Source organism: Spinacia oleracea, chromosome 4 (assembly GCF_020520425.1).
Source record: "Spinacia oleracea cultivar Varoflay chromosome 4, BTI_SOV_V1, whole genome shotgun sequence".
NCBI lineage: Eukaryota > Viridiplantae > Streptophyta > Magnoliopsida > Caryophyllales > Amaranthaceae > Spinacia > Spinacia oleracea.
In genome coordinates, this window is record NC_079490.1 from 14,157,112 (window position 1) to 14,181,450 (window position 24,339).

General features: G+C 36.3%; 1 protein-coding gene and 1 pseudogene across 10 annotated transcripts; both read left to right on the plus strand.

The window, feature by feature from the left end:
• Positions 1-140: 140 nt before the first annotated feature.
• On the plus strand, positions 141-18,945 carry LOC110794707 (pentatricopeptide repeat-containing protein At5g18390, mitochondrial). Of its 10 annotated transcripts, XM_021999669.2 has the most exons (10): positions 141-1,809; positions 4,585-4,694; positions 4,795-5,881; positions 6,026-6,082; positions 7,282-7,401; positions 7,570-7,631; positions 7,738-7,816; positions 8,325-8,434; positions 8,535-8,660; positions 18,321-18,945. In XM_021999669.2, exon 1 carries the CDS (start codon positions 263-265, stop codon positions 1,688-1,690), a length of 1,428 nt encoding a protein of 475 aa, XP_021855361.2. In that variant the 5' UTR covers positions 141-262; the 3' UTR covers positions 1,691-1,809; positions 4,585-4,694; positions 4,795-5,881; positions 6,026-6,082; positions 7,282-7,401; positions 7,570-7,631; positions 7,738-7,816; positions 8,325-8,434; positions 8,535-8,660; positions 18,321-18,945. The 10 variants fall into 10 exon arrangements, with proteins under 10 accessions (XP_021855361.2, XP_056699498.1, XP_056699497.1 ...); XM_056843520.1 differs by lacking the exon at positions 4,795-5,881; XM_056843519.1 differs by lacking the exons at positions 4,795-5,881; positions 6,026-6,082.
• On the plus strand, positions 1,699-4,541 carry LOC110794718 (probable glutathione S-transferase; annotated as a pseudogene).
• Positions 18,946-24,339: the final 5,394 nt, after the last annotated feature.

The following is a 24,339-nucleotide window of genomic DNA, read 5'->3' on the forward strand; positions in this document are numbered from 1 at the left end:
TAGTTTTAGTTTCTATTTATGATTAAGAAAGTAAAGAAAAAAGCATGTTGAATAAGTAGGTTAAAGTTACTAGATAAGTACAATCACTCGATTTTACGTTTTTTATATAATTCCGCACGCGATTGCGTGCATATAAGACTAGTACTCACTGTATGCGATCTTACCACTACCGACCAGAACTTCTCTCCGCATCCCGGAGAACCACCACCTACAGTCCTTATCATTTCCTCTGTCTCTTCACCAGAACGGAGAAAGCAGAAGAATGATATCATCAACTGCAAACTCCATCCTTCGACACTGTCTCCTCCATTCCCACCCCACCTCACCATCTACCCCTTTCTCTCTCCTCCCTCTCAACTCCCTTTTTTCCCTCCTCTCCACCTTTTCCTCCTCCAATGGCAGAAAACACCCCTCCTCCACCACCACCACCACCAATGACGAGTACTTCGCCGCCATCCACCACATCTCCAACATTGTTCGCCGCGACATCTACCTCGAGCGAACCCTAAACAAGCTCCGACTCACCGTCACCAACGAGCTCGTTTACCGCGTTCTTCGCAGCTGCTCTCGTGACGGAATACAGTCCTTCCGTTTCTTCAATTGGGCGCGGTCTTACTCTCCCTCCTACTCACCTACCGCGATCGAACACGAAGAGCTCATCAAAACCCTAGCTAGGACTCACCATTGGGAGACCATGTGGAAGGCACTTCATCAGCTTTGCAAGGAGTCTTCCTTGAATTTCTCCACTGAGGTAATTGAGTTTATAATCCGTGAGTATGGTAGTAAGGGTTTTATTGATGAAGCTGTTAGGGTTTTCAATTCTTGTCCTAAGGTTTTCAAGTGTGAACAAACTGTTGGGGTTTATAATTCCTTGTTGTTTGCGTTGTGTGAGGGGAAGAATTTCTATGGTGCTTATTCTTTGATTAGGAGGATGATTAAAAAAGGGGTTAATCCTAATAAGGAGACTTACTCGGTGCTAGTTAACGCGTGGTGTAAGGCCGGGAAGTTGAGGGAGGCTCAAGAGTTTTTAGAGGAGATGAGTAAGAAGGGGTTTAATCCGCCTGTTCGAGGCCGGGATTTGTTGATTGATGGGTTGTTGAATGCTGGTCATGTTGAAAATGCTAAGAGTTTGGTTAGGAAAATGGCTGAGGAAGGATTTGTGCCTGATATTAGGACGTTTAATTCGTTGTTGGAAGCCATTTTTAAGTCGGGGGAGGTTGAGTTTTGCATTGAATTGTTTAATGATGTGTGTAAGTTGGGGCTTTGCCCTGATATTGATACATATAAAATCATGATTCCGATTGTTGCTAAGTTGTATAAATTGGATGAGGCGTTTAGGCTACTACATTGCTCGATTGAGGAAGGTCATAAGCCCTTTCCGAGTTTATATGCCCCAATTCTAAAGGCGTTGTGTAGGGCTGGACAGTTTGATGATGCCTTTTGCTTTTTCAGTGACATGAAGATTAAAGGGCATCCGCCAAATAGGCCAGTTTACACGATGTTGATTAGGATGTGTGCTCGTGGGGGTAGATTTGTTGAGGCTGCAAACTATTTGGTTGAGATGACTGAGATGAACTTACCACCTTTATCGAAAAACTTTGATGTGGTCACGGATGGATTGAAGAATAGTGGGAAACATGACCTTGCCGAAAGGATAGAGCAATTAGAAGTGTCTTTAAGAGGTGCTTGATATGTTAGATGATAGATGAGCACAAGTTCGTGATGCTTAATGATGTGATTAGCAGATTGGTCATGCTTGTCGATGGCAGAGATGTGACAGCTCAAAGAGGCATATTTATTGGAAAAGTGGTAAGGATTTATCATTCACTATTTTCTTGTTTTGTTCTTGTTGAATCTTGCCATGTGCTTGATTTAGTCTTAGGCTTTAATAGATTGAATATATGTAGGACTGTGGACTTTAACATGAAATATTTGACAGTTATGCTCTCATGTTTTAAACTTATGCATTTTCTATCAGGTATTAAGCGAACCTTTAGTTTATGGCATCCCTTATGTATACATAGAAGAAGACCTCACCAACAAGAGCCCTCAACTCTTGAAGTACAACCCTATTAATAAAAAGATCCCAAGTTTGGTTCATAATGGTAAACCAATAGTAGAGTCACTAATTATCCTTCAATACATCGATGAAACTTGTGAAATGTTTCCCCTTTTGCCTAAGGACCCTTGGGAGAAAGCTAATGCCCTCTCTTGGGCAAACTTTATAGATGATAGGTTGTTTCGAGCGCGACAAAAGGCCTTGTGGGTTGATGAGAAGAGTGTGAAGAGGCCATGGATGAAGCATTTGAATGCTTAGGATGGCTTGAAAATGAGCTTAGTGTGAAAAGGAAGAAGTTTTTTGGTGGTGAAAATATTGGGTTTGTTGATATAGTTGCTAATGGGATTGCATATTGGGTTAGAGTACAAGAGGAAGTTACAAGAAAAAAGATTTTGGTGCATGAGAGATTTCCTCTTTTGTGGAATACTTGAATTGGGCTCAAGAGTTTGTTAAGTTTGGTGTTGTAAAAGAATGTCTACCTCCTAGGGAGAAGTTGCTTGCTTTGTATCAAGCTCGTGTTCAAAGTTTCAAGCTACTTGTTCAATAAACTTATTGATTAAGTCAACAACAAAAACTAGTGCCAATGAATGTTGTGATTTATAAAGCTTATAAGTTTTTCTCAAGGAAATAAAGCTTATAAGTTAACAATAAGGTTTGCCCTAGTGTCCCCCTCAAAAGAAAAAAAAAGGTTTGCCCTAGTGGTTAAAATAGAGGATATATATACGAGGGATAAGTCACATGGCCGAATCCTCACCTTCTCCCCGTTTGTAATTTGTAGCCCTTGTGGCTCAATCGCACCAAAAATAAATTAATAAAAGCATCACCGGAATATTGAAGTTTAGCTTCAATTCATTCAATTCAACTTATATAAGTTTAGATTAATTCGCTCCAATATAACAAAGCCCTATTGAGGAATTTCTAACAAACGGGATACAGATACATGACATTTCTGTATTAAAAAGAAAAAGACAACAATGTAGATATCCGGTAGTAGGTGTGAAATATTCGTTATATAAAAGTATACTCCGTATATATTTACTACTCCCTCTGTCTCTTTTTGTTCTTTACGTTTTCCTTTTTGGGTGTCCCAAAATGTTTTTTACATTTCTTTTTATATTATCACATAAATAATTTAATATTCGATCAAAATTTGTGTCCAATGATTATTTTAACCAATTAAATTCATTTGGTCATTTAATATCTCCCACTTTTCCACTGGCACATTAAAATTTTCTCATTTTTCCAATATCAGAATTTTGATAAAAGTGAAAACATTATAAATAAACGTAATTTGCCTTGTTTAAATAAAAAATAGAGGAATTTCAATGCACATTAATTAGTCGTTAAAACGCGTGCAAAATACCAAACGTAAAAACAAAAACAGATGGAAGGAGTATATTAGGAGATCTACAGAAACTTACGACATTGAAAAATATTATAACACGATTAGAAAGTGTAACAACTATTTGGTTAGAAAAAATAACTAATTAATTAGAAGGTATGACTATTTGATTGTAGATCATAATTAATTTAATGTAATCATTTGATCATAACATGTAATTATTTGATTAAAAGTATGGCTAAATGGCAAGAAGATTGTCTTACACATAAAACTGTTATACATATATATATATATATACATTTTTGTATGCAAAATTCATCGATAACTCATTACATCAAGGAATAACCATAAAATTAGAAACCGAATTACCTTCCTATACCTTATCGTTATATATACATTAAGTAATTCGTATAACATTTTATTTATTTTAGGATAGGATCAATAGGTTGGAACCAGGAATCTGAAAATGATAAAGGAATTTATTCTACAAATCAACAAAAAAAAAGTGGAATATAATCATAAAATTATAATTACCGTGTAGGAAAGAAAAAGACAAAAATTGCCCAAAACATGAAGTAACACCAAAACTACGTAAGAACAACATTCACCGATCGAGTTGCTACACTTGGTTCTGTTTCTTCTTCATCTGTAACCCTACACTTCAATGTCTCTAATTTCCATTACCCTCCTCCTCCTTTCGGGTAGAGTGTAGACAAATAGCGTCCTTTACGCTCTCTTACAAACTCTGCTCATACCCATCTTCTGTTTGTTTCTTTCCGAAACTACCCATGGCTTTTTCAGCAATCTGTCTGGATAATGGAACTATTGATGTCTTTTTGAACCCAAGCTTTCGAAGTCATTCTAGATTAATAATGAACACTCATTGCCAAAGTTTCTCTCTCTTCAACTAGAATATTCTGACCAAGAATAACATAGAATGGAGGGAGAATCAAACGTGGTTGTATTATATTTGTACTTTCTCTTGTTGATTGTGGGGAAACTGCCGTAGCTTGTGTTAGACTACCCATAAATGTGTAGTTTTCATATATGATTTATTTGTTTCAACTTGGCATGGTTGGCTGTCAGAAGTATTTCTGGGTTTGATTTTGTGTTCGTTGATGGATAGTTCACCAAATTAGTGTTGTGTATGTTTGTGACATAGCATTGTGGCCTACAATGCCAGGTAATTTGGCTAGTACGTATTATGAGCAAGGACAACTGGATTTGGCCATTCTTCATTACAAAGAGGCCATTAACTGTGATTCAGGGTTTCTGGAGGCACACAATAATTTGGTTTGTTTCTGGAACCTTGCTGATTTTGAGGAATCATTTTGTATATTCTGCATATGGTCATGTTATTGGACTTGATTGGTTATTTTTTCCTTTAAATAAGGGCAATGCGCTTAAAGATGTGGGCAGAGTTGATGAAGCAATCCAATGCTATAACGTAGGTCAATCTTAGCTAGTTGTCACGTGCTGACTATTTCCAAGCCCTTTGCACGCTGCCCACTAGCATCACACTCCTGTCGGATCACTAGTCAAGGCTACCCGATGTTGTAGCTATGCTAAGTGTGCTACGAAAATGGCTAAGTAAGGAAACTTTGTAAGCAAGAGAGTTTTGAAAGCCTTTTGTATTGCTTGAGAGAATTACAAAGGTGTTGGCTGATTGGCACAAATGAATGGCGAAGCCTATTTATAGGCACCCAAATCCCTAGCCTAGAACATTCTACACTTTAGAATATTCTACACTACTCTTTACAAAGAATTCCCTACAATTCTCTAGAATGTTCTCACCTCCAAGGGAACCCTCTATACAAGAGGTCTCTAGAATTATTTCCCCTAATCTGTACAACAAGGTTCTAGACTCCACCTACCTAGAACCTTCAAGGAACAACCAAGCTAGAGTGTCCAAGATGCCTCCGGAGCACTCTAGAACCTTCCGGTGCACAACCGGACATAGCTGCTACAAAACCGGGCCTTCTGGGCCTCAAACCCGAAATATGGCCCGACCATCATCTTCATTGGGCCAAAATACGTGGCACTCTCAAGTTTCAGCCCATCTGGATATCGTTTGGTCCCCAAACGACCCATTATTACGTTATTGTCATGTGGGTGTTCATTGGGAATTCATGGCCTATTCAAAATAAACCTCTATAGGGGGTGGGTGTTGTCTAGCGCCCAGTGCCAGCGTCCATGTCCCTGCACCATGATGCACCCCGATGCATCAACGACTCATACGACCCAACTTCCGATGGAACACCACGTTGCCCGGTGGTGCCCAACGACCTTGCCGCCACCCTTGGCGGTGCACCTTGTTGCCTTGCGATGCTTGTTGCCTTGCGATGCTTGTTGCCTTGCATGCTGCCACATGCGATGGTGTGGGAGGCCATCCGTGACATAGTGCATACATGCGTATAGGGAGAAGATTGATTGAGGCAGCCCAATGTTGCCACCAGGCTCTGGCATTAAATCCTCTTTTGGTTAGATCCCGGTTCCTAAATGCCACAGCGTTGTTATTCTTCCTTCTTTCTCCCTCTATGTCAACCTTGGTCAAATAAGGCTTAAGGTCAGAATTCTGGATTTCAACGCCATATCTTGGCTGAACTTTCTGTGCCTTTGATCAGGTCGATGCACATAGCAACCTTGGGAATTTAATGAAGGCACAAGGCTTAGTGCAAGAAGTAAGTCCTACACAGTGCTATGTCAAAGATATTTATTTTTTCTGTACTTTAAAGGGAGATATTTTTTCGATTTGCTTTCTTGAAGCTCATCGGAAAGATGTTGGTCAGTATCGTGTGTTGCTAGTCTATTGAAAGACTAGACTTTTAGTTTCTTACTTCGTGTTGCATTTAGCTTATTGGGGGGTCTCCTATTCAACTTCTCTTTGTTTATTCTTTTCCTTAAATTATGGGGTATATCAGAGGAAGAAAGTTGCCAGAGGGAAGTTCTTGAACTCATTGATAGTGTTTTCTTCTATACGCAGTTGTTAATTCGTAATGTTCAAAATTGTGTTATCTAACAGTTATCTCCGTCTAGTTCTAACAAACCGTACATTTTTCGATTGCTTCCCGTACTCCCGTCTCACCCAACCTCGGCCAATTTTGTTTTGATTTCAACCACTTTCCTGAAAAAAATAAAAATAAGTTGGACCCGAAAATCTGCACATCTTGGTTCTTGTAAATGTTTTTTCAACTAAAAATAAATTTATTAAAGCGAATGTACTTCCCACTCCTCCGGAGTAAATGAAAGGAAAGTAAAAGAAACAGATACTTGAAAAGCATTTATCTCCTCTTTTGTATGTTGGTTCTCTTGATGTTCAGCTCCATGTTATTCTAACTCATACACTTCAGTTCTGGGTACGATCATCCTCTCGGTCGTTATGACTTTTATAAAATAGGCTCAAAATGATATACTTCCTCCGTTTCTGTTTACCTACTTTCCTTTTCTGGATGTCTCTTTTAATCTACACACTGGTAACTTACTTCTTTTAGACATTTGACGCACCTCTTTACTCTCACGTATACTACTTTATGCAGGTTACTATCACATTTTAGCTTTTCTCTCTCCTAAAATTATATGGGAGCGTTGGTATTGATGGAAAGTGAAGTGAGTAGATAAAAAAGAAATGGAGGAAAAACTTGAACGGGAAATGATGGTCACAATATTTGATTTTTCTTTTCTCCTCCACCCCCCTTAATTTTCTTTTCTTTCTTCTTCAATCACCAGTTGTGTTACTGATGGGAGTAATTCGTGTCTGTAAATGGCTTTATTTACAGTTCAGTACAGATATCAATTCTTGGCTACATGGCAGGCTCTAATGTTGATCATGTTGTTACTTCCATCTCCAAGTCTTCATATTTTAGAATCTATTTTTGTGCAGGCTTATAGTTGCTATCTTGAGGCTAAACGTATACAACCAACTTTCGGGGTTGCTTGGTCAAATCTTGCTGGCCTTTTTATGGAATCGGGTTCTCTAAACAGGGCGCTTCAGTATTACAAGGTAGATAGAGCTCATGAGTCCCCCTTTCTTTTGAATTATGGTATACAGATTAAGAGTAACTTTTCGTGCTTTACTTTATCATTCTTACTGATAACTCTTATCTAGTTTTTTTTACCCAATCACTTGTGAGTTGTGAGTCTTGTGACCTTCATGCTTGCTTTTTCTCAGAAGGTGTGAAACTTAAACCATCTTTTCCTGATGCATATTTGAACTTGGGAAATGTTTACAAGGTAAATTGGTTTGAAGTGCTTCTTTCTATGCTGCTGAGTTGGTTAGTTTAACAACAAATTTATGCATGGAGAAAAAACAGTCTTTTATTTACTTTACTTTTTTCAGGCTTTGGGAATGAGTCAAGAAGCTGTCACGTGCTATCAGCATGCTCTTCAGGCGCGACCAAACTATGCAATGGCATTTGGTAAGCCTCCTATTTTTTTTCTACGTTATTGTTGTAGGAGTTATGAGATTAGATAAATCTCTGAGATTTGAATTATTGTGATGTTCTGTTTGTTTCTTTCCGTAACTACCAATGACTTTTTCAGCTATCTGTCTGAATAATTTCATTACTGATGCCTTTTTGAACCCAAGCTTTTAAAGTCATTGTATATTATTAATGAACACTCATGGCCAAAGTTTCTCTTTCTTCAACTAGAATATTCCGACCAAGAATAACATAGAAATGGAGGGAGAATCAAACATGGTTGTATTATATTCGTAGTTTCTTTTGTTGATTGTGGGGAAACTGTTGTAGCTTGTGTTAGACTACCCATAAATGTGTAGTTCTCATATATAATTTATTTGTTTCAAGTTGGCATGTTTGGTTGTCAGAAGTATTTCTGGGTTTGATTTTGTGTTCGTTGATGGATATTTCGCCAAATTAGTATTTTCTATGTTTGTGACATAGCATTGTGGCCTTGCAATGGCAGGTAATTTGGCTAGTACGTATTATGAGCAAGGGCATTTTGATTTGGCAATTCTTCATTTCAAAGAGGCCATTATCTGTGATTCAGAGTTTCTGGAGGCATACAATAATTTGGTTTGTTTCTGGGATCTTGCTGATTATGAGGAATCATTTTGTATATTCCGCATATTGTCATGTTATTAGACCTGATTTGTTATCCTTTTCCTTAAATAAGGGTAATGCGCTTAAAGATGTGGGCAGAGTTGATGAAGCAATCCAATGCTATAATGTAGGTTTCTTCAGCAGGGTTGTTGACGGCAGAGACGTGACAGCTTAAAGAGGCATATTCGTTGGAAAAGTGGTAAGGATTTATCATTCAATATATCTTTTTTTTGTTCTTGTTGAATCTTTCCATGTGCTTGATTTAGTCTTAGGCTTTAATAGACTGAATATATGCAAGGATGTGGACTTTAACATGAAATATTTGACAGTTATGCTCTCATGTTTTTAAACTTATGCATTTTCTATCAGGTATTAAGGGAACCTTTAGTTTATTGGACAACTTATAATGCAGCCTAAAACGCTTGTGCTACCCCCACTCCTCCAACATCTTTAATATTTGTTGGAAATCTAGGTTATTCTTCTAATTCTCTTGTGATTGGGATAGTTCTCTTGTTGCATCTTCGTGTCTGCTTAAGGTAATGCCAGTTGTACATAGAAAATTCTCATATGGTCATTAGTAAAAGTATGTTTGCTGAACAGGTCACTATTTGTTTTTAAAAATTATATCTTTCCATGTCTAATTCTTGTTGTAGAGTATTTTCTTTGGTGTTTGGTATTCAGTGTTATATTCTTCAAAATCCAAGGCTGTCTACGCACCTAAAACTTGGGATAAACACAATAACAATACACTCACAAGGAAATTTTGGAAAATGAGAAGAGAAACGAAAAAGGGAAAACTGGAAAAGGAATGAAATACAGTAACCTTAGTCTGCGTCTCTGTGAGCATGAACTTGATTTACAAGAGCACCTAGTTTCAAGAGTTGCCTACGGTTTCATAATGCGAAAATTTATTGTATCTTAATGATAGATTGTTGTACCTCGTTAGTTATTATGTGGTTTTGGTAAGTATACTGTCTTGTTTTAGGTTAGGTTGAACTAAACACAGGATGAGTTAAGTTTGGTAATAGAAACGGACCATTAACTACCCTAGCACAAAGTCACCCAACAACAAGAAGAAGGACCATTAACTACCCTACAACAAACAAGAAGTCCAATGACGACCCAAGACACATAAACTCCCCCCAAGCTAAGATGGACTCCGTCCTCGGAGTCACTGTTGTGTATTTGTGTATGGACTCCGTCCTCAGAGTCACTTGTGTATGGAAGATGAAGCGTGAGGCTGCCAAACCTCATAAGTACTCTAAGGAATAGGTTGTGAACCGTATCCTCCATCCTCATACCCTTTGGGCCACCTGTAGTGGTCCCAATGCATGATCTGCTGCTCCTCGGTAAGTGAGGGCGTGGGGATTTGCTGCACTGGGGCTACGTGTCTAAAGGTCGGATCACCATTTAGATTACTTTCCCCCGGTTGCCTATAGTCATATGGTGGGTAGGAGACTTGCTCCGACCTAGGGATTAGACTCTCGGGGCCTTGCAATAAAGGTAGGTGGGTTGGCCATGTTGCCATTCGGGCACTGGACCGACCTTCTTGAACTGGTAGGTTAGGGTAGTTAAGGTATGGAGCAATACTTCCACTACTTCCACTCTCGATCTGTTGAGAGTACAGGCATTCGACTACAAAGCTTTGGTACTCATTCTCCTCTAGGTTCCTCGTCTGCAAAAGCTCTAACCTCTTTAAGGTTTTGGACAAGTAATCATCAGTACAAATAGAAGAAGAAGAGGGTCTCTCAGATATAGCAATGGAGGAGACACTAGCACGCCTTCTGGTTGGTTGCTCAAAGCTAAGGGACTGGTCACCGTAGTTCAAGGATATAAAGGATGCCTCCCAAGTGGTGACGGCCCCTACAGTATGGATGATGTCCGGGTAGGGGAGGATACAAAGGTGTTGTTTGGCTACCATCCAACTAAACCTTTTGCGTCCTCTCTCACTGTCAATCTCGGTAATGAAGTTTGCCCTCACCATCTCCTTACTAGTGAAAGTGCATTCCCCGGAACTGAATTCATCACATCTAGATAATCCCCGTGACCTAACTCTCTAGCTATGTGTATGATATGCCCCCACATTTGATGTCACCACTTAATTTCGGATTATCCCTAACATCAAGACATCTTTTAATGAAATGGTAACCCGGGTTTTGCTAATCCTTCCTCCGGTCGATTTTATAAACAAGCGGTGGACTTTTAACTTGGCTTGAGTGAATTTGCTCATGTCTTTTTTAGGGAAAATGGCCATGTTTATCAATCTAGAGGCCGTTCTAAGTGGTGAAATCCTCACTCTATTTGCACTTGCATTTTTCCAATCTAAAGATGATAGCCCCGTAATATCTTTCCACCAGCTCAATTGATCATGCCGAATAGGTGTTGCTATGAATATCAAAAACAGTGTTGAGCGTTGGCCATTTGAGGATTTTGTTTATCTAGTCAAAGTCAAACATGTTGGCTTGTTGAAAAGTCTAAACCTAATCTCGTACCCGGGGTACTCATTATCATTGGTGATCTTGGTCCAGTGTAGGGTGGATAGGAATTCTAATGTGGTCCTCTCATAAGTTGGTTCTGCTATAGTAAGGAACTCCCTCCAAACTAAGTTCTCTAGGATTTTCCCAACTCCTACATCGATCCCAAGATCTTGGCAAGCTTCTTGATCATAGAAAAGAGTGGGAACATTGAGTGCTCATTTCAAAGTAGGAATTTTTGCTAGTACTTGGGATGTTAAGTGGTGGTTCTATAAGTCGCTCATCCTCGTGTTCGGGTGTTGGTTGTGTGGAAGAAGAATGATTGGTTTATTTTTTACTTCCCCCCTAAGTCTCATCATTCCCCTTTTTAATGCATTATATTTTTTTTGGGAAAGGTTTGACACAAAATAAACCATGAAAACAACCACAATTTTCAACTTTACAAAACACCACAACACACTCCTTTTCCTTCAAACCACCAATTTAATCCATTTTAATCCAATGTACCTGTTTCAATAATTCAACAATAATATCCAAACACAATTGGGGAGGATTGCCAACAACTAACAACAGTATACAAAAATCAAACAAAATGTCACGCAACACACTATTTACACCAACTACAATAATTATAAAAATTCAATAATTAACCACAATGCAACTAAATTTTTTTTGTTATATTATATCTGATTTTTTTGTACTTTTCGGACAAAAATAAATTTTAATAAAAATACCTTTTTTTTTTTTAATTAATTAAAGCTACAAACTTCTATACCTTTTTTTTTATTAATTAAAGCTATGAATTTCAGAAAAGGTTTTTAATATTAAAATTTATTATTAATTAATAAAAAAATCTGAAATTCGTAGGTTTAATTAATTTAAAAATATTTTTTATTTAATTTTTTTTTGTGAAAAATACAAAAAACTGATAATAATAATAAAAAAAATTAGTTGCATTGTGGTTAAATGTTGAATTTTTGTGATTATTGTAGTTAGTGTAAATAGTGTGTTGTGTGACATTTTGTTTAATTTTTGTATAGTGTTGTTAGTTGTTGGCAACCCTCCCCCATTGTGCTTGGGTATTATATATTGTTGAATTGTTAAAACAGGTACATTAGATTGAATGGGGGTTTGAAGGAAAGGGAGTGTGTTGTGGTGTTTTGTGAAGTTGAAAATTGTGGTTGTTTTCATTGTGTAAGCTTACGTTACCCTTATTTTGTGTCAAACCATTCCAAAAAAATAAAAATGTATGCTTTAAAAAAGGGAATGATGGGACTTAAGGGGGGAAAATAAAAAAATAAACCAATCGTTATTCTTCCACACAACCAACACCCGAGCATGAGGATGAACGACTTATTGAGCTACCACTTAACATCCCAAGTACTAGCAAAAAAATCCTACCTTGAAATGAGCACTTAATGTTTCCCACTCTTTTCTATGATCAAGAAGCTTGCCAAGATCTTGGGATCGATGTATGAGTTAGGAAAATCCTAAGAACTTAGGTTGGGGGGAGTTCCTTACTATCACAGAACTAACTTATGAGAGGACCACATTAGAATTCCTATCCACCCTACACAGGTCCAAGATCACTAATGATAATGAGTACCCCGAGTACGAGATTAGTTTTAGACTTTTCAACAAGCCAACATGTTTGACTTTGACTAGACTAAACAAAATCCTCAAATGGCCAGTTGTCTAACACTGTTTTTGATATTCATAGCAACACCTATTCTGGGCATGATCAGTTGAGATGGTGGAAAGAGATTACGGGGCTATCATCTTTAGATTGGAAAAATGCAAGTGCAAATAGAGTGAGGATTCTACCACATAGAACGGCCTCTAGATTGATAAACATGGCCATTTTCTCTAAAGAAGACATGAGCAAATTCACTCAAGCCAAGCTAAAAGTCCACCGCTTGTTTATAAAATCGACCGGAGGAAGGATTAGTAAACTCGGCTTACCATTTCATTAAAAGATGTCTTAATATTAGGGATAATCCAAAATTAAGTGGTGTCATCAAATGTGGGGGGCTTATCATACGCATAGTTAGAGAGTTAGGTCACGGGGATTATATAGATGTGATGAATTCAGTTCCGAGGAATGCACTTTCACTATTAAGGAGATGGTGAGGGCAAACTTCATTACCGAGATTGACAGTGAGAGAGGACGTAAAAGGTTTAGTTGGATGGTAGCCAAACAACACCTTTGTATCCTCTCCCACCCGGACATCACCAGAGGGTAGGGGCCGTCACCACTTGGGAGGCATCCTTTATATCCTTGAACCACGGTGACATGCCCCTTAGCTTTGACCAACCAACCAGTAGGCGTGTTAGTGTCTCCTCCATTGCTACATTTGAGAGACCCTCTTCTTCTCTACCTCTACTGATGATTACTTGTCCAACCTTAGAGAGGTTAAAGCTTTTGCAAACGAGGAACCTAGAGGAGAATGAGTATCAATGTTTTGTAGCCCAACGTCTGTATTCTCAACAGGTCGAGAGTGGAAGTGGAAATATTGCCCCATACCTTAACTACCCCAACCGACCGGTTCAAGAAGGTCGGTCCAGTGCCCGAATGGCAACATGGCCAACCCACCTCCCCTTATTGGCAAGGCCCCGAGAGTCTAATCCCTAGGTCAGAACAAGTCTCCTACCTACCATATGACTATAGGCAACCGGGGGAAGTAATCCAAAGGGTGATCCGACCTTTAGACACGCAGCCCCAATGTAGCGAATCCCCATGCCCTCACTTACCGAGGAACAGCAGATGATGCATTGGGGGCACTATAAGTGGCCCAAAGGGTACCAGGATACGGTTCACCACCTATCCCTTAGAGTACTTATGAGGGTTGCTAGCTTCATCTTCCCATGACCATTAACTACTCACACCAAACAAGAAGTCCAATGACGACCCAAGGCACACAAACTCCCCCCAAGCTAAGATAGACTCCGTTCTCGGAGTCCCTGCTGTGTAAAAACAAAGAGGTGGCTCCTTGTACTCCTCTTCCTCAGATCGCCATGTAAGAAAGTATTATGAACATCCATTTGATAAAATTCATAATTTTTCGAACCTGCGGACTATTTCAGCCACCGCAACAAAAGTGTCGGTGTAGTTAATGGGCTTTTTTTTTTTTATGATTGCCAAGAATCAACAATCTTGATTTTCTCCCGTCTAAAATGTTATTAGTGTTAAATTTATTTCGATACACCCATTGGCTTCCCAAAGCACGTTTACCGGTAGGTAAACATTCCATAGTCCACATGTAATTGTCCTCCAATGCCTGAAGTTCTTCCTGCATTGACATTCAACTAATGTCCTTCATGGCTTCCTTAAAATATCGAAACTCCTTACTTTATGTAATAGTTGCAAAGAATTTTTTGTCTTTCACAGAAAAACTTGTTACAACCAAAGAAACCTCTAGACAGGCATGGTTCTGTAGTCAAAGCAACTAGATGATTCGACATCGGATGGTCACATACCTTGAATCTGCCTTAGGCTAATAGTTTTCTTCTATTTTGTTTTGATCGAGAGCGGGTGAAAAATGACTTAATGAAGCGTTCTGTTTGCCACACATTGGCCCCATTCACTTGCTTCTCGTAAAAGTAGTAAGTACATAGTGGCCCGCAACTATGAATAGTATAGTGAGGTTAAAACAAAAGAGTGCCCTCCATTTTTCCGTGTCTGTAGCACCCACGACATACAGGATTATGGCTGTCGTGTTCTGCCACGCCGCTATTTTTGCCTCTACCTCGACCACCTCCATTGGTCTTCATACGGTCACCATAAACTACGGATATATTTTAAGAGTTATATTGTAAATTTATGGTGATTAATTGTGATTGATTGTGACTACTTATTGTTTCCTAAATTCGTGCAAACGTTATATAAGTTAAGCTTTAGACTCATGTAATATATGTATACAACCAAGAGGCCATTGAGAAAGTCAAGCAATTACATTCCTAGTTACTTCTACATGATAGGAACATTTAATCAAAGGTTTGTGATTATGGAGTTCTTCCCACAATGTATTCAATTTTGCAAATTCAAGGCATGCTAGTTTCGTGGATAACAAACACCAGTAAGCCGAAGGTAAAGTCTTCTCTCTCCAAACATAGGGATGCTAAGTGTTTATGGACAATCTTAGATCTCAGTTAGATGTTGTTAATGGTCCTCGAATTCAGCACTTACCTACCTCTGTTGCAAAGCGTGAACAAACCAAAAACATGTTTGTGTCTACTTATTTTGCAAAATTGAATACTTTGTGGGAGGAACTCCATAATCACGAGCCTTTGATTAAATGTTCTTGTTGTTGTGATATCATGCATAAGTAATTAAGGATGCAATTGTTTGACATTCTCATTGGCCTCTTGGTTGTGTATATATTAGATGAGTCTAACACTTAACTTATAGTATAACGTTTGCACGAATTTAGGAAATAATGAGTGATCGCAATCAATCCTCATCAGTTTACAATATAACTCCTAAAATATATCCTAACGGGTTTTTATAGCACCCTGACATTTATCACATAAACAAATATTCACACATACTTGTACATAATGTATTCAACATAAAATTTGTTCATAAAAAGTTAAGGGAAACACACACTTAGGGGTGCAAATGAGCCGAGACTCTAAATAAACTACTCGGGCTCGGTTAAAGCTCATTCATGTTCGTTTGTTTAATAAATGATCCAAACTTGAACAACTTTTGAAGCTCGTTTATTAAACGAGCTTGAACATGAACAAACGCATGCTCGTTCATTTAAGTTCATGAACAACTCGTTTACTTACGCTCATAAACAAGCTCGTCAATTTGTGTTTATAATCAAATTTGCGATACATAATTGTTTTATTATAAATAAAAATCGTATTTTGACTTTTAACATCCAAAAAAAGTGTCGTAGAATAAAAAAAAATTGAATTTAAAAGGCGAAATTAGTGCACATTCAATATTATATTTTCAAATGGTTAAACTCTATAGCGCAATGCTCGTTTAAGAAAAAATCTCGTTTATAAGTCCGGCTCGATTATTAAACGAGACGATCATGAATAGTTCACCAACACAAAATCTCTGAAACGAACCGAGCTTGAACAGATTTTTGAGCTCGAGCTCGCCTAAATTAAATGAAATTAAATGAACATGAACAGGGTAATATTCGACTCGGCTCGGCTCGGCTCGTTTGCACCTCTACCTGCACTTAGTTCAACTTAAATACAAAGATGTCTCTATACTTAGTTCATACCCTAAGGAAATTTTACGGAAATTAAATACAACAATCGTAGTCCAAGTAACATAAAAAGCTCATACTAAGAAGATTTCATATACATAAGTTTCTCCAACCAACTCCATTATCCAACAGCCACCCAAATTAATCCAATCTCATCAAGCTCTCAGGGGTGGGGTCAATGAACCTATGAACCTGGTCAAGCTCCTACTTGTCACAAATGATGAACCTGGTCTCCTTTCACTTCCCCTCACGGCGGCTCTGCTAGAAAATCACCTCACTAATTGTATCTTTTAGGTAGCTCTAACGGAGCCGTCATGAGGGAAGAGTAAGGAGACCACCTTTATCTGGACTCTAACTACGAGCTTGAGCCCACCACCTAGAGCAGCTATGACAAGGGATATCCAGGTCACCCAATGAGATTGTATTAATTTGAGTGAGTGTTGGTTAGAGAACAATTTTGTATGTTTTAGATCTTATTTTGAGTTTTTCATGTTTCATGGACCATGATGTTGTTGTACTCCTAGTTTGATTCCCTTAAGTTTCCTTGGGGTATGAACTAAGGGGTCGTTTAATGGATTGGAATGGATTCTCATACCATGGTTGTATGGATTGAAAACCCCTTACCAATATGGATTTGTTTGGTTCAACATTGGAATGTGTTCTATATCCTATTTCTAGTGTTCATGTAACTAATTTAGTTTTAAATTAAAAAAAAAAATACTTGCAAACTATAATTTCAAATTTTCTTCTCATTAACAGTTTAATACTGTATAAATTTATCCTATGTAAAAATAGAAATAAAAAAACTAAAAATCAAATTTAAATCATACTCTGTATTTATTTGATAAAAATGAACAAAAAGATGCAAAATCCTTGTATTTTGCCGACAAGCCAGTCGGGCACCGTTCAATTTTGAATGGCTCCTCTTCTCATCTTTCTTTTGTGAGTTAGGGTTTGTGACCTGAGGGAATGGATTGGGAAACTTGGGTGAGAGGTGGGTATGGGATTCCATGGGAATTGGGAGAAGTTAGAAACCCTTGGGTATGAGATCCCATACCAAAAAGTCTCAACCAAACAATAAAATGGATGGAATGGGTTCTACCTCCATTCCAACCCATTCCAATATGCCCAACCAAACAACCCCCAAGTCTAAGGACTTTTTTTAATTTTTTATTTTTTCGGTGCGAATGATTCACAAGGGCAATATAAATTACACTTACGTAGGGGGGATTGGAACCTGAGACCTATTGTACACAAGCCCTCATTCTTAACCAGTTGGCCAAGACATCATGGGTACCTCTTTGTATTTTACTTTCAACCTAATTGTGTGTTTCCCTTTTTATTGAACTAATGATGTGATAAATGTGAGTGTGCTATAGGAGCACTGATTGAGTTTGAAACTTTTTAGGAGGATATGGTTAGGGAGGTTGGGAGTGACCCGGTGAAAAACCAACCAGGCAACCACATGAAAAACCGAGCAACCAGGTGTTATAAGGTTAAGTATTTGGAGGCAATAAATGCCAGATTGTTGACGGTGTTGGAAGCCCAAAATTAAAGTAAGGGATAATTGAAATAAATGCCAAAGAAGCTTAGCTTTAATTTTTGGGTGAATCAGATGTAGGAGAATTGATTGAGCATTAGATAAAGTAATTCATTTGAAAGTTGCCACAATATTTTCATATGCAGGTATGAGTTTGCTACTTCGCCCTACTACGAGGTTGTTTTTTCGCATATCAGATATGTGTGGAAACACACATATCAGCTAAAAGACAAATAGCTAAAAGACAAAATAGGACGTACCATTCTGTAAAAAAAAAAAGTACCATTCTGTAAAAAATAGTACCATTTTTGTTTTAAAAAGTACCATTTAATTTATTTTGTCCTTTTTCTTATTTTGTCTTTTGCTATGATATGTATTTGCAAGCACATATCTGATATCCGAAAATACTTCCTCCACACAGCCAAAACTTGAAAAGACGTTTAGTTTGTCTTACATATATCTTTTGGTTCTGATGTATCGTGTTGACATTTTAAATTTTAATGTTTGCGTCCTTCTCACTTAGAGATCGTGTGTATGGACTAAAGTGCATTATATGCATAAGATTAGATGAAATATTAATATCTTGTAAATGATTTTAATATTTTACTACATTTCAGGGAGAGAAGTGTGAGCATTACATTTCAGAAGCCTTACAGAGCTTATTGAGCAGTGTTAGCATAACTCATAACTACCCTAAGTGCAAAATTCATTACTAGGTTGCGAACAATGAGTTATCACCCATGTACAGTAAAAGTATCAGATATGAGGACTCCTTGTGACTTATCGCTCCTTGTACCCCGCCCTTCTTCCATGCATCAGGTGGGAGTTGACAATGAACAACAGTCTTGTTAATTGATACAACAGTCTTGTTAATTGATACTGGATCTTCGCATTACAGTAGTGAGTGCAGTTGCTATTGCGGCGAGGCTGGATACATTGTCTCTTTCTAAATTTGGTGAACTGAAAGTGAAGGACAATTGTTTCAGCTTCCAGAAGCTTGAAAATCTATCAAGGGGTCGTTTTAAATTATTAAAGAAATAAGTCCCTTTAGAACAAAAATGGAGGGAGTTTGCTGTCTTGGATGTTGTATCCCTGTATACACCCTTGTGAATGGTATAGTTTTGGAGTGTTTGTTTCCTGTTGTTCTTGTTGGCTCCCGTTGTAAGTTTTATTTTTGGATTCATTGAACATTGTAATCAGTTTTGTTTCGACCCTAATCAAATCATCTGTAATTAGACATTAGTTTCAGTTTAACAAGCTATTTGCCATTCAATTGATAGTCTAGGTATTGATATAAAGGGATATAATATGACAAAACCTTATAAATATGCATTATTTTTCTTAAATTAACGAGCCTGTGAGATTTCGAGCTAAACACAATTGAGTTTGGTTGTTTAGTTATTGAACTAAAAAGCTAAGCTCAAACTTGGTTCGATTACAAACGAATCAAGCACAAGTTGAACTTATCTAATTGATCAGGAACTGTTCACAAACAACTACTTCCTCCATTCTTATTTATATGACACAATTGAGTTTTAGACACTATTCACAAATGATCCTTTGACTTCGTTTTGTGATTTATACTTAAGAAAAAACATAGTCGTGTGGGGTCTTGTTAGATTCGTCTCAATAAATATTTTTTAAATATCAACTTTTTATAATTTTTTCGTATCTATAATTGAAGATATTAGTGTTTGCAATCGTGCATTGGCAAACGTGTCTAAATAATTGTGTCATATAAATAAGAATGGAGGAAGTATTTTCTAGTTCACCTGACCAATCTTATACCAAAGGGTAAGAAATGAATTGAAAATGACCAATTTACCCTTAACAAAAAGAAGAAAAGAGTGCACATCCCGTAGGCAAAGAAAGAGGTTAGTTGAAATCCATTGACTAATCGATTTCTAAACTTGCTTTCGTTTTTGCTTAATGATACATATGTGAACCTGAACCAGGTCGAATTTGCTCTTCCTTACCCCGACCCTGAAGTAAGGTCGGTACTGTCGGCACATTCGAGATTCTGATTCTGCTCAATCCCAACTCCCGAATCTGGTAAAACTTATACTCCATGATATCAACTAACGAGGGCAGATCCTTTATTTTATCCCACTTATCCCTATCGAGTCCTTAGTACCAAAAGTGCCTCGGAGCTTAAGGTGACCTAGTTGTAAAAAAAAAGTCTTTATTGAGTTAAGTTACATGTTAGTTAAGTTAAGGAAATGATGCAACTAATATGTAACTTTCATAAAAGGAAAATGGTGTAACTAATATGCAACTTTCATAAAAGAAAAATAGGGCAAGTTTAAAATAAATAAAAAGAAGCGGTGGAAGTATTTGATTACTCCATGATGTCCATCAGTAGAAGTAGTGTCTTACTGGCAGGAAGTTCTTTGATTACATAATTTTGGTATTCTTTTGGTTAGTCTTCTTCCTTTGTCGCAGACAAGAAAAGTAAGCTAGCAACACGTCTTCTGTGTGACCAATCACACTATTAATTTAATGGTGCGACGCGCGTAGCTATTATGGAAAAGATTATTGACTGTTGTTACTTGATTCGATGATGTTACTTATACATTGTATTCGCGGTTACTTTTCTTGTTTTACTGTAGTTTCTTCAACTTCATGTGAGAGATAGGTTCCTTGTATAGACTGGTGTTACTTGAATGTAAATGTTGATGTTACTTATGCATTATATTCGATGTTACTTTTCTTGTTTTGTTGCAGTTTCGTATTAGAGGTTCCTCGTATAGACTGATGTTACACTTATTTTCTATGTTGGTGTTACTTGAATGTAAATGTTGATGTTACTTATGCATTATATTCGATGTTACTTTTCTTGTTTTGTTGCAGTTTCGTATTAGAGGTTCCTCGTATAGACTGATGTTACACTTATTTTCTATGTTGGTGTTACTTATACATTGTATTCACTGTTATTTTTTCTTGTTTCATAGTTGTATAGACTGGTGTTACATGACTTTCTATTCTGATGTTACTTGACTTTCTATTCTGGTGTTACTTATACTCCCTCCGTCTCTTTTTGTTTTTTATGTTTTCCTTTTTGGGTGTTCCAAAATGTTCTTTACATTTCCTATTATATTATCAGATAAATCATTTAATATTCTATCAAATTTTGTGTCCAATTATTAAATTAACCAATTAAATTTATTTGGTCATTTAATCTCTCACACTTTTCCATATGGACATTAACTTTTTCTCATTTTCCCAATATCATAGTTTTGAAAAGAGTGAAAACATTATAAATAAACGTAATTTTTCTCGTTCACATGAAAAACTTAGAATAATCTCAATGCACATTAATTAGTCGTTAAAACGCGTGCAAAATACCAAATGTAAAAAACAAAAAGAGACGGAGGGAGTACATTGTATTCGCTGTTACTTTTCTTGTTTTTTTTTTTTTACAGATTTTTCAATTTCATGTTAAAGCTTCCTGATATAGACTGTGTTACTTGACTTTCCATGATGGTGTTACTTATACATTGTATTCGTTGTTACTTTAAACCGATGTTACTTTATTTTCTATGCTAATGTTACTTTTAGATTCCATTAACCAATGTGTTGAGCTTTAAACGCGTTGGGCTTATTTATAAATGTGAACACGCCACACCATCAAGCTGGTCACATATAAGACTTGAGGATTAAACTTAATCTAATCTTTTGGGTTTCTTTTAAAAAATTAATAGGATTAATATTTATTAATTCATTGAAATGATTTAAGTATAATTAGGGACAATTAAAACATCATTAATTGACTAATTGACCTAAAAATTGATTAAAATAACAATTGACATCACTTGTTAGAAAATTAGTTAGTAACTAGTATAGGACCCGTGCGATGCACGATTTATATATTTTAATTTTAAGTGCAAAGTTAAATTAATTTAGAAAAGAAACATAGAAAAATACGTAGATTTTTTTTATTCCTTCTCATGCATCACCTATGATTTCATGTTAGGTATAACAAACAATTATCATCTTATACTATAAGAGATGTAAATTCTCAACCTGAACCGTTGAACCCGTTGGGTTGGTCCGATCGTTTAGAACCTGAACCGCTAATAACTCGCGAGTTGGAACGCAAACCCGACCCGATTATATTCAACCCAAACCGACCGGAAAATATTAACCCGATTAAGATCCTAAACCCGATAATAAACCGTTCCGCAGCAACCCTATCCGTTTGAATCCGAGCCGAATGGATTCAAAATCCGTTAATGACCCAATCTGTTTCAATCCGAACCGTATGAACCCAGGGAAAACCTGTGTACGTACAACCCGAATTGTTTTAATCCGTAACCCACTTAATCCGAACCATTTACAACTTGTATCCCATTTAATTCGAATCGTTTATAACCTATAGCCCGTTTAATCCCGCTACTCCCGCTACTGATCTTAAATTCTTAACACTTCTAAAAGTTAGTTATTGACTTTGCCGTCCCCTAATCAAGGCCTCAATATATTAGAAATTGTGATTTTATAATTTGAAACCAAATTCACATGACCCGAAGCATAACCCTTTACCCCTTTTATCACGCTATTGATTTATCCACATTGTTTGAGCCTAAACACTAAAAAACTGAACCAATATAAACTTGAACATGATGTAACCCAGTATACTTGTCAACCCGACCCATTTACTATAGTCTCATTTGAAAAATATATCGAGCAGAAAAAACATAAGAAACTATAATCAAAGGCAATAATCAATTTAAGTCAAGTTTCCAAATAAAGTTTATTTATGATAGACAATCTACAAAAGTTGGTCTAAATAGAAATCTAACACAATATTAAAAATCAGAAATAATTATTTTTCAAACAATTAGCCATTATTGATCAACTGTTAACATTGTTTCAAAACAATCTCATACTCCATTCAAATACCACTTATTATTATTATGAGTAAGAATTCATAGAATATGTTATTAGTATATTAATTAGGATTCAAAATATAAGAGACTAAGGTTGATGAATCATTAGTGATATTGAAGAATATAATTTTGAATAAAACATAATATATAATACAACTTGGGGGCAGATGTCCAACATCGATACGACTAAGTAATACTTGAACAAATTATTTTCTCTTGTTTGGATGATGAACTATACTGGAATGTTTCTATTTTCATCACTAAATTTTTGAATAGGAATTTTGAATAACACTACGTAGGAGTTAATATTATACATAGGTGTAAAAAACAAAAACAAAAACTATCAATCTTTGCATATGAAACTTATTGCAAGGAGATTAAATACTTAGACGAATGCAATTTTTATCATCGGTCCTTTCTGCCGCCACTTCCTAAATCCTCCACCAACAAAATTCTCATCTAATTAGGGTGGATACAGACAGTTGTTCATTTAACCCGCTCCAATTCACAAATTTACTAATTTTGTAGTAATTTAAAATATTGATATCTATATATTTTAGATAATCATTTTGTCAATATAGGCCAGGTATTACGCATGAGCATTTTAAGACAATTTTAAAAGAAGTCATATCAAAGAAAAAGGGCTATTAAAAATATTTGATATTAATTATATTGATGCAATTATATTTTCTTAATCCCTTTGACTTATTCTCATTGTAATTTTTCATATGAAGAGAAGAGTAATTGTTATACCAATTACTTTTTTTTTTTTTTTTTAAATCTTTAAAATTTAAAACATTTTTCTTTAACCTAGTTGTGGTCTCGAGTTCAAATCTTACTCTAAACGTTTTAGGGTCTGTGTAAGATAAAACACAATCTATATACTGTTTAACTATGTACTACATACATTGTGATCTACTTCGTATGTATTGTCTATTAGTTTAATTCTTACTCTTACTATCATACTCATTATTTGTTTTATTGCGGTTCTTTTCTTTTTATATATCCGAGGTTCGAATCTCACTCCTCCTTCTGTAATTATATTTCTCTTGTGACCGATTCTCACCAAAAACAATTATATATTAATCAAGTGATTAAATCAAAGAGTGAAAAATGTAATAGACTACGATTTAATCTATTTTTATGGGGTGTAATTGTAACAAAATATCCATACAAAAACATATTTCAATATTAATATACTATCTCCGTTTCAAAATGATTTTTACACTTTTCTTTTTAGTCTGTTTCATAAATGTTTTTTAAATTGTTCTTTGTTCTATTTTATGACATAAAAATCTACTATCTTACCCCTCTTACCCACATTTCTACACATCTACCTTACTTTATCCATATTTTATTATATGCACCCAACTTTTTACACACTTTTCATATTTGTTTTAATATTTATGCAAATAGTAACCCGTAAAGATCATTTGAAACGTAGGTAGTACATCTTAGTACACATTTTGTTCAATTTGTTAATATAGATTAGAGAATATACACGTTTTCCATAATATTGTATGTGGGAAAATATATATGTTTGGATCATGTGAAATATTTTATGTCAAAGATTGTTGCGATTTATTTTTTAAAATTTTATTGCCATTCATATTGATACTCGTTATACAATATGTACTCCCATATTAATAATTCAATTTTCATGCGAGCCTATAAATTTTTTATTTAATTATTTTTCCGATATTTCTAACCTATGCACAAACACAATCACACAACCGCCATCGATCTCCTT

Coding starts and splice junctions, on each gene's coding strand:
- LOC110794707 (XM_021999669.2), top strand. CDS start 263: ATGATATCATCAACTGCAAACTCCATCCTTCGACACTGTCTCCTCCAT.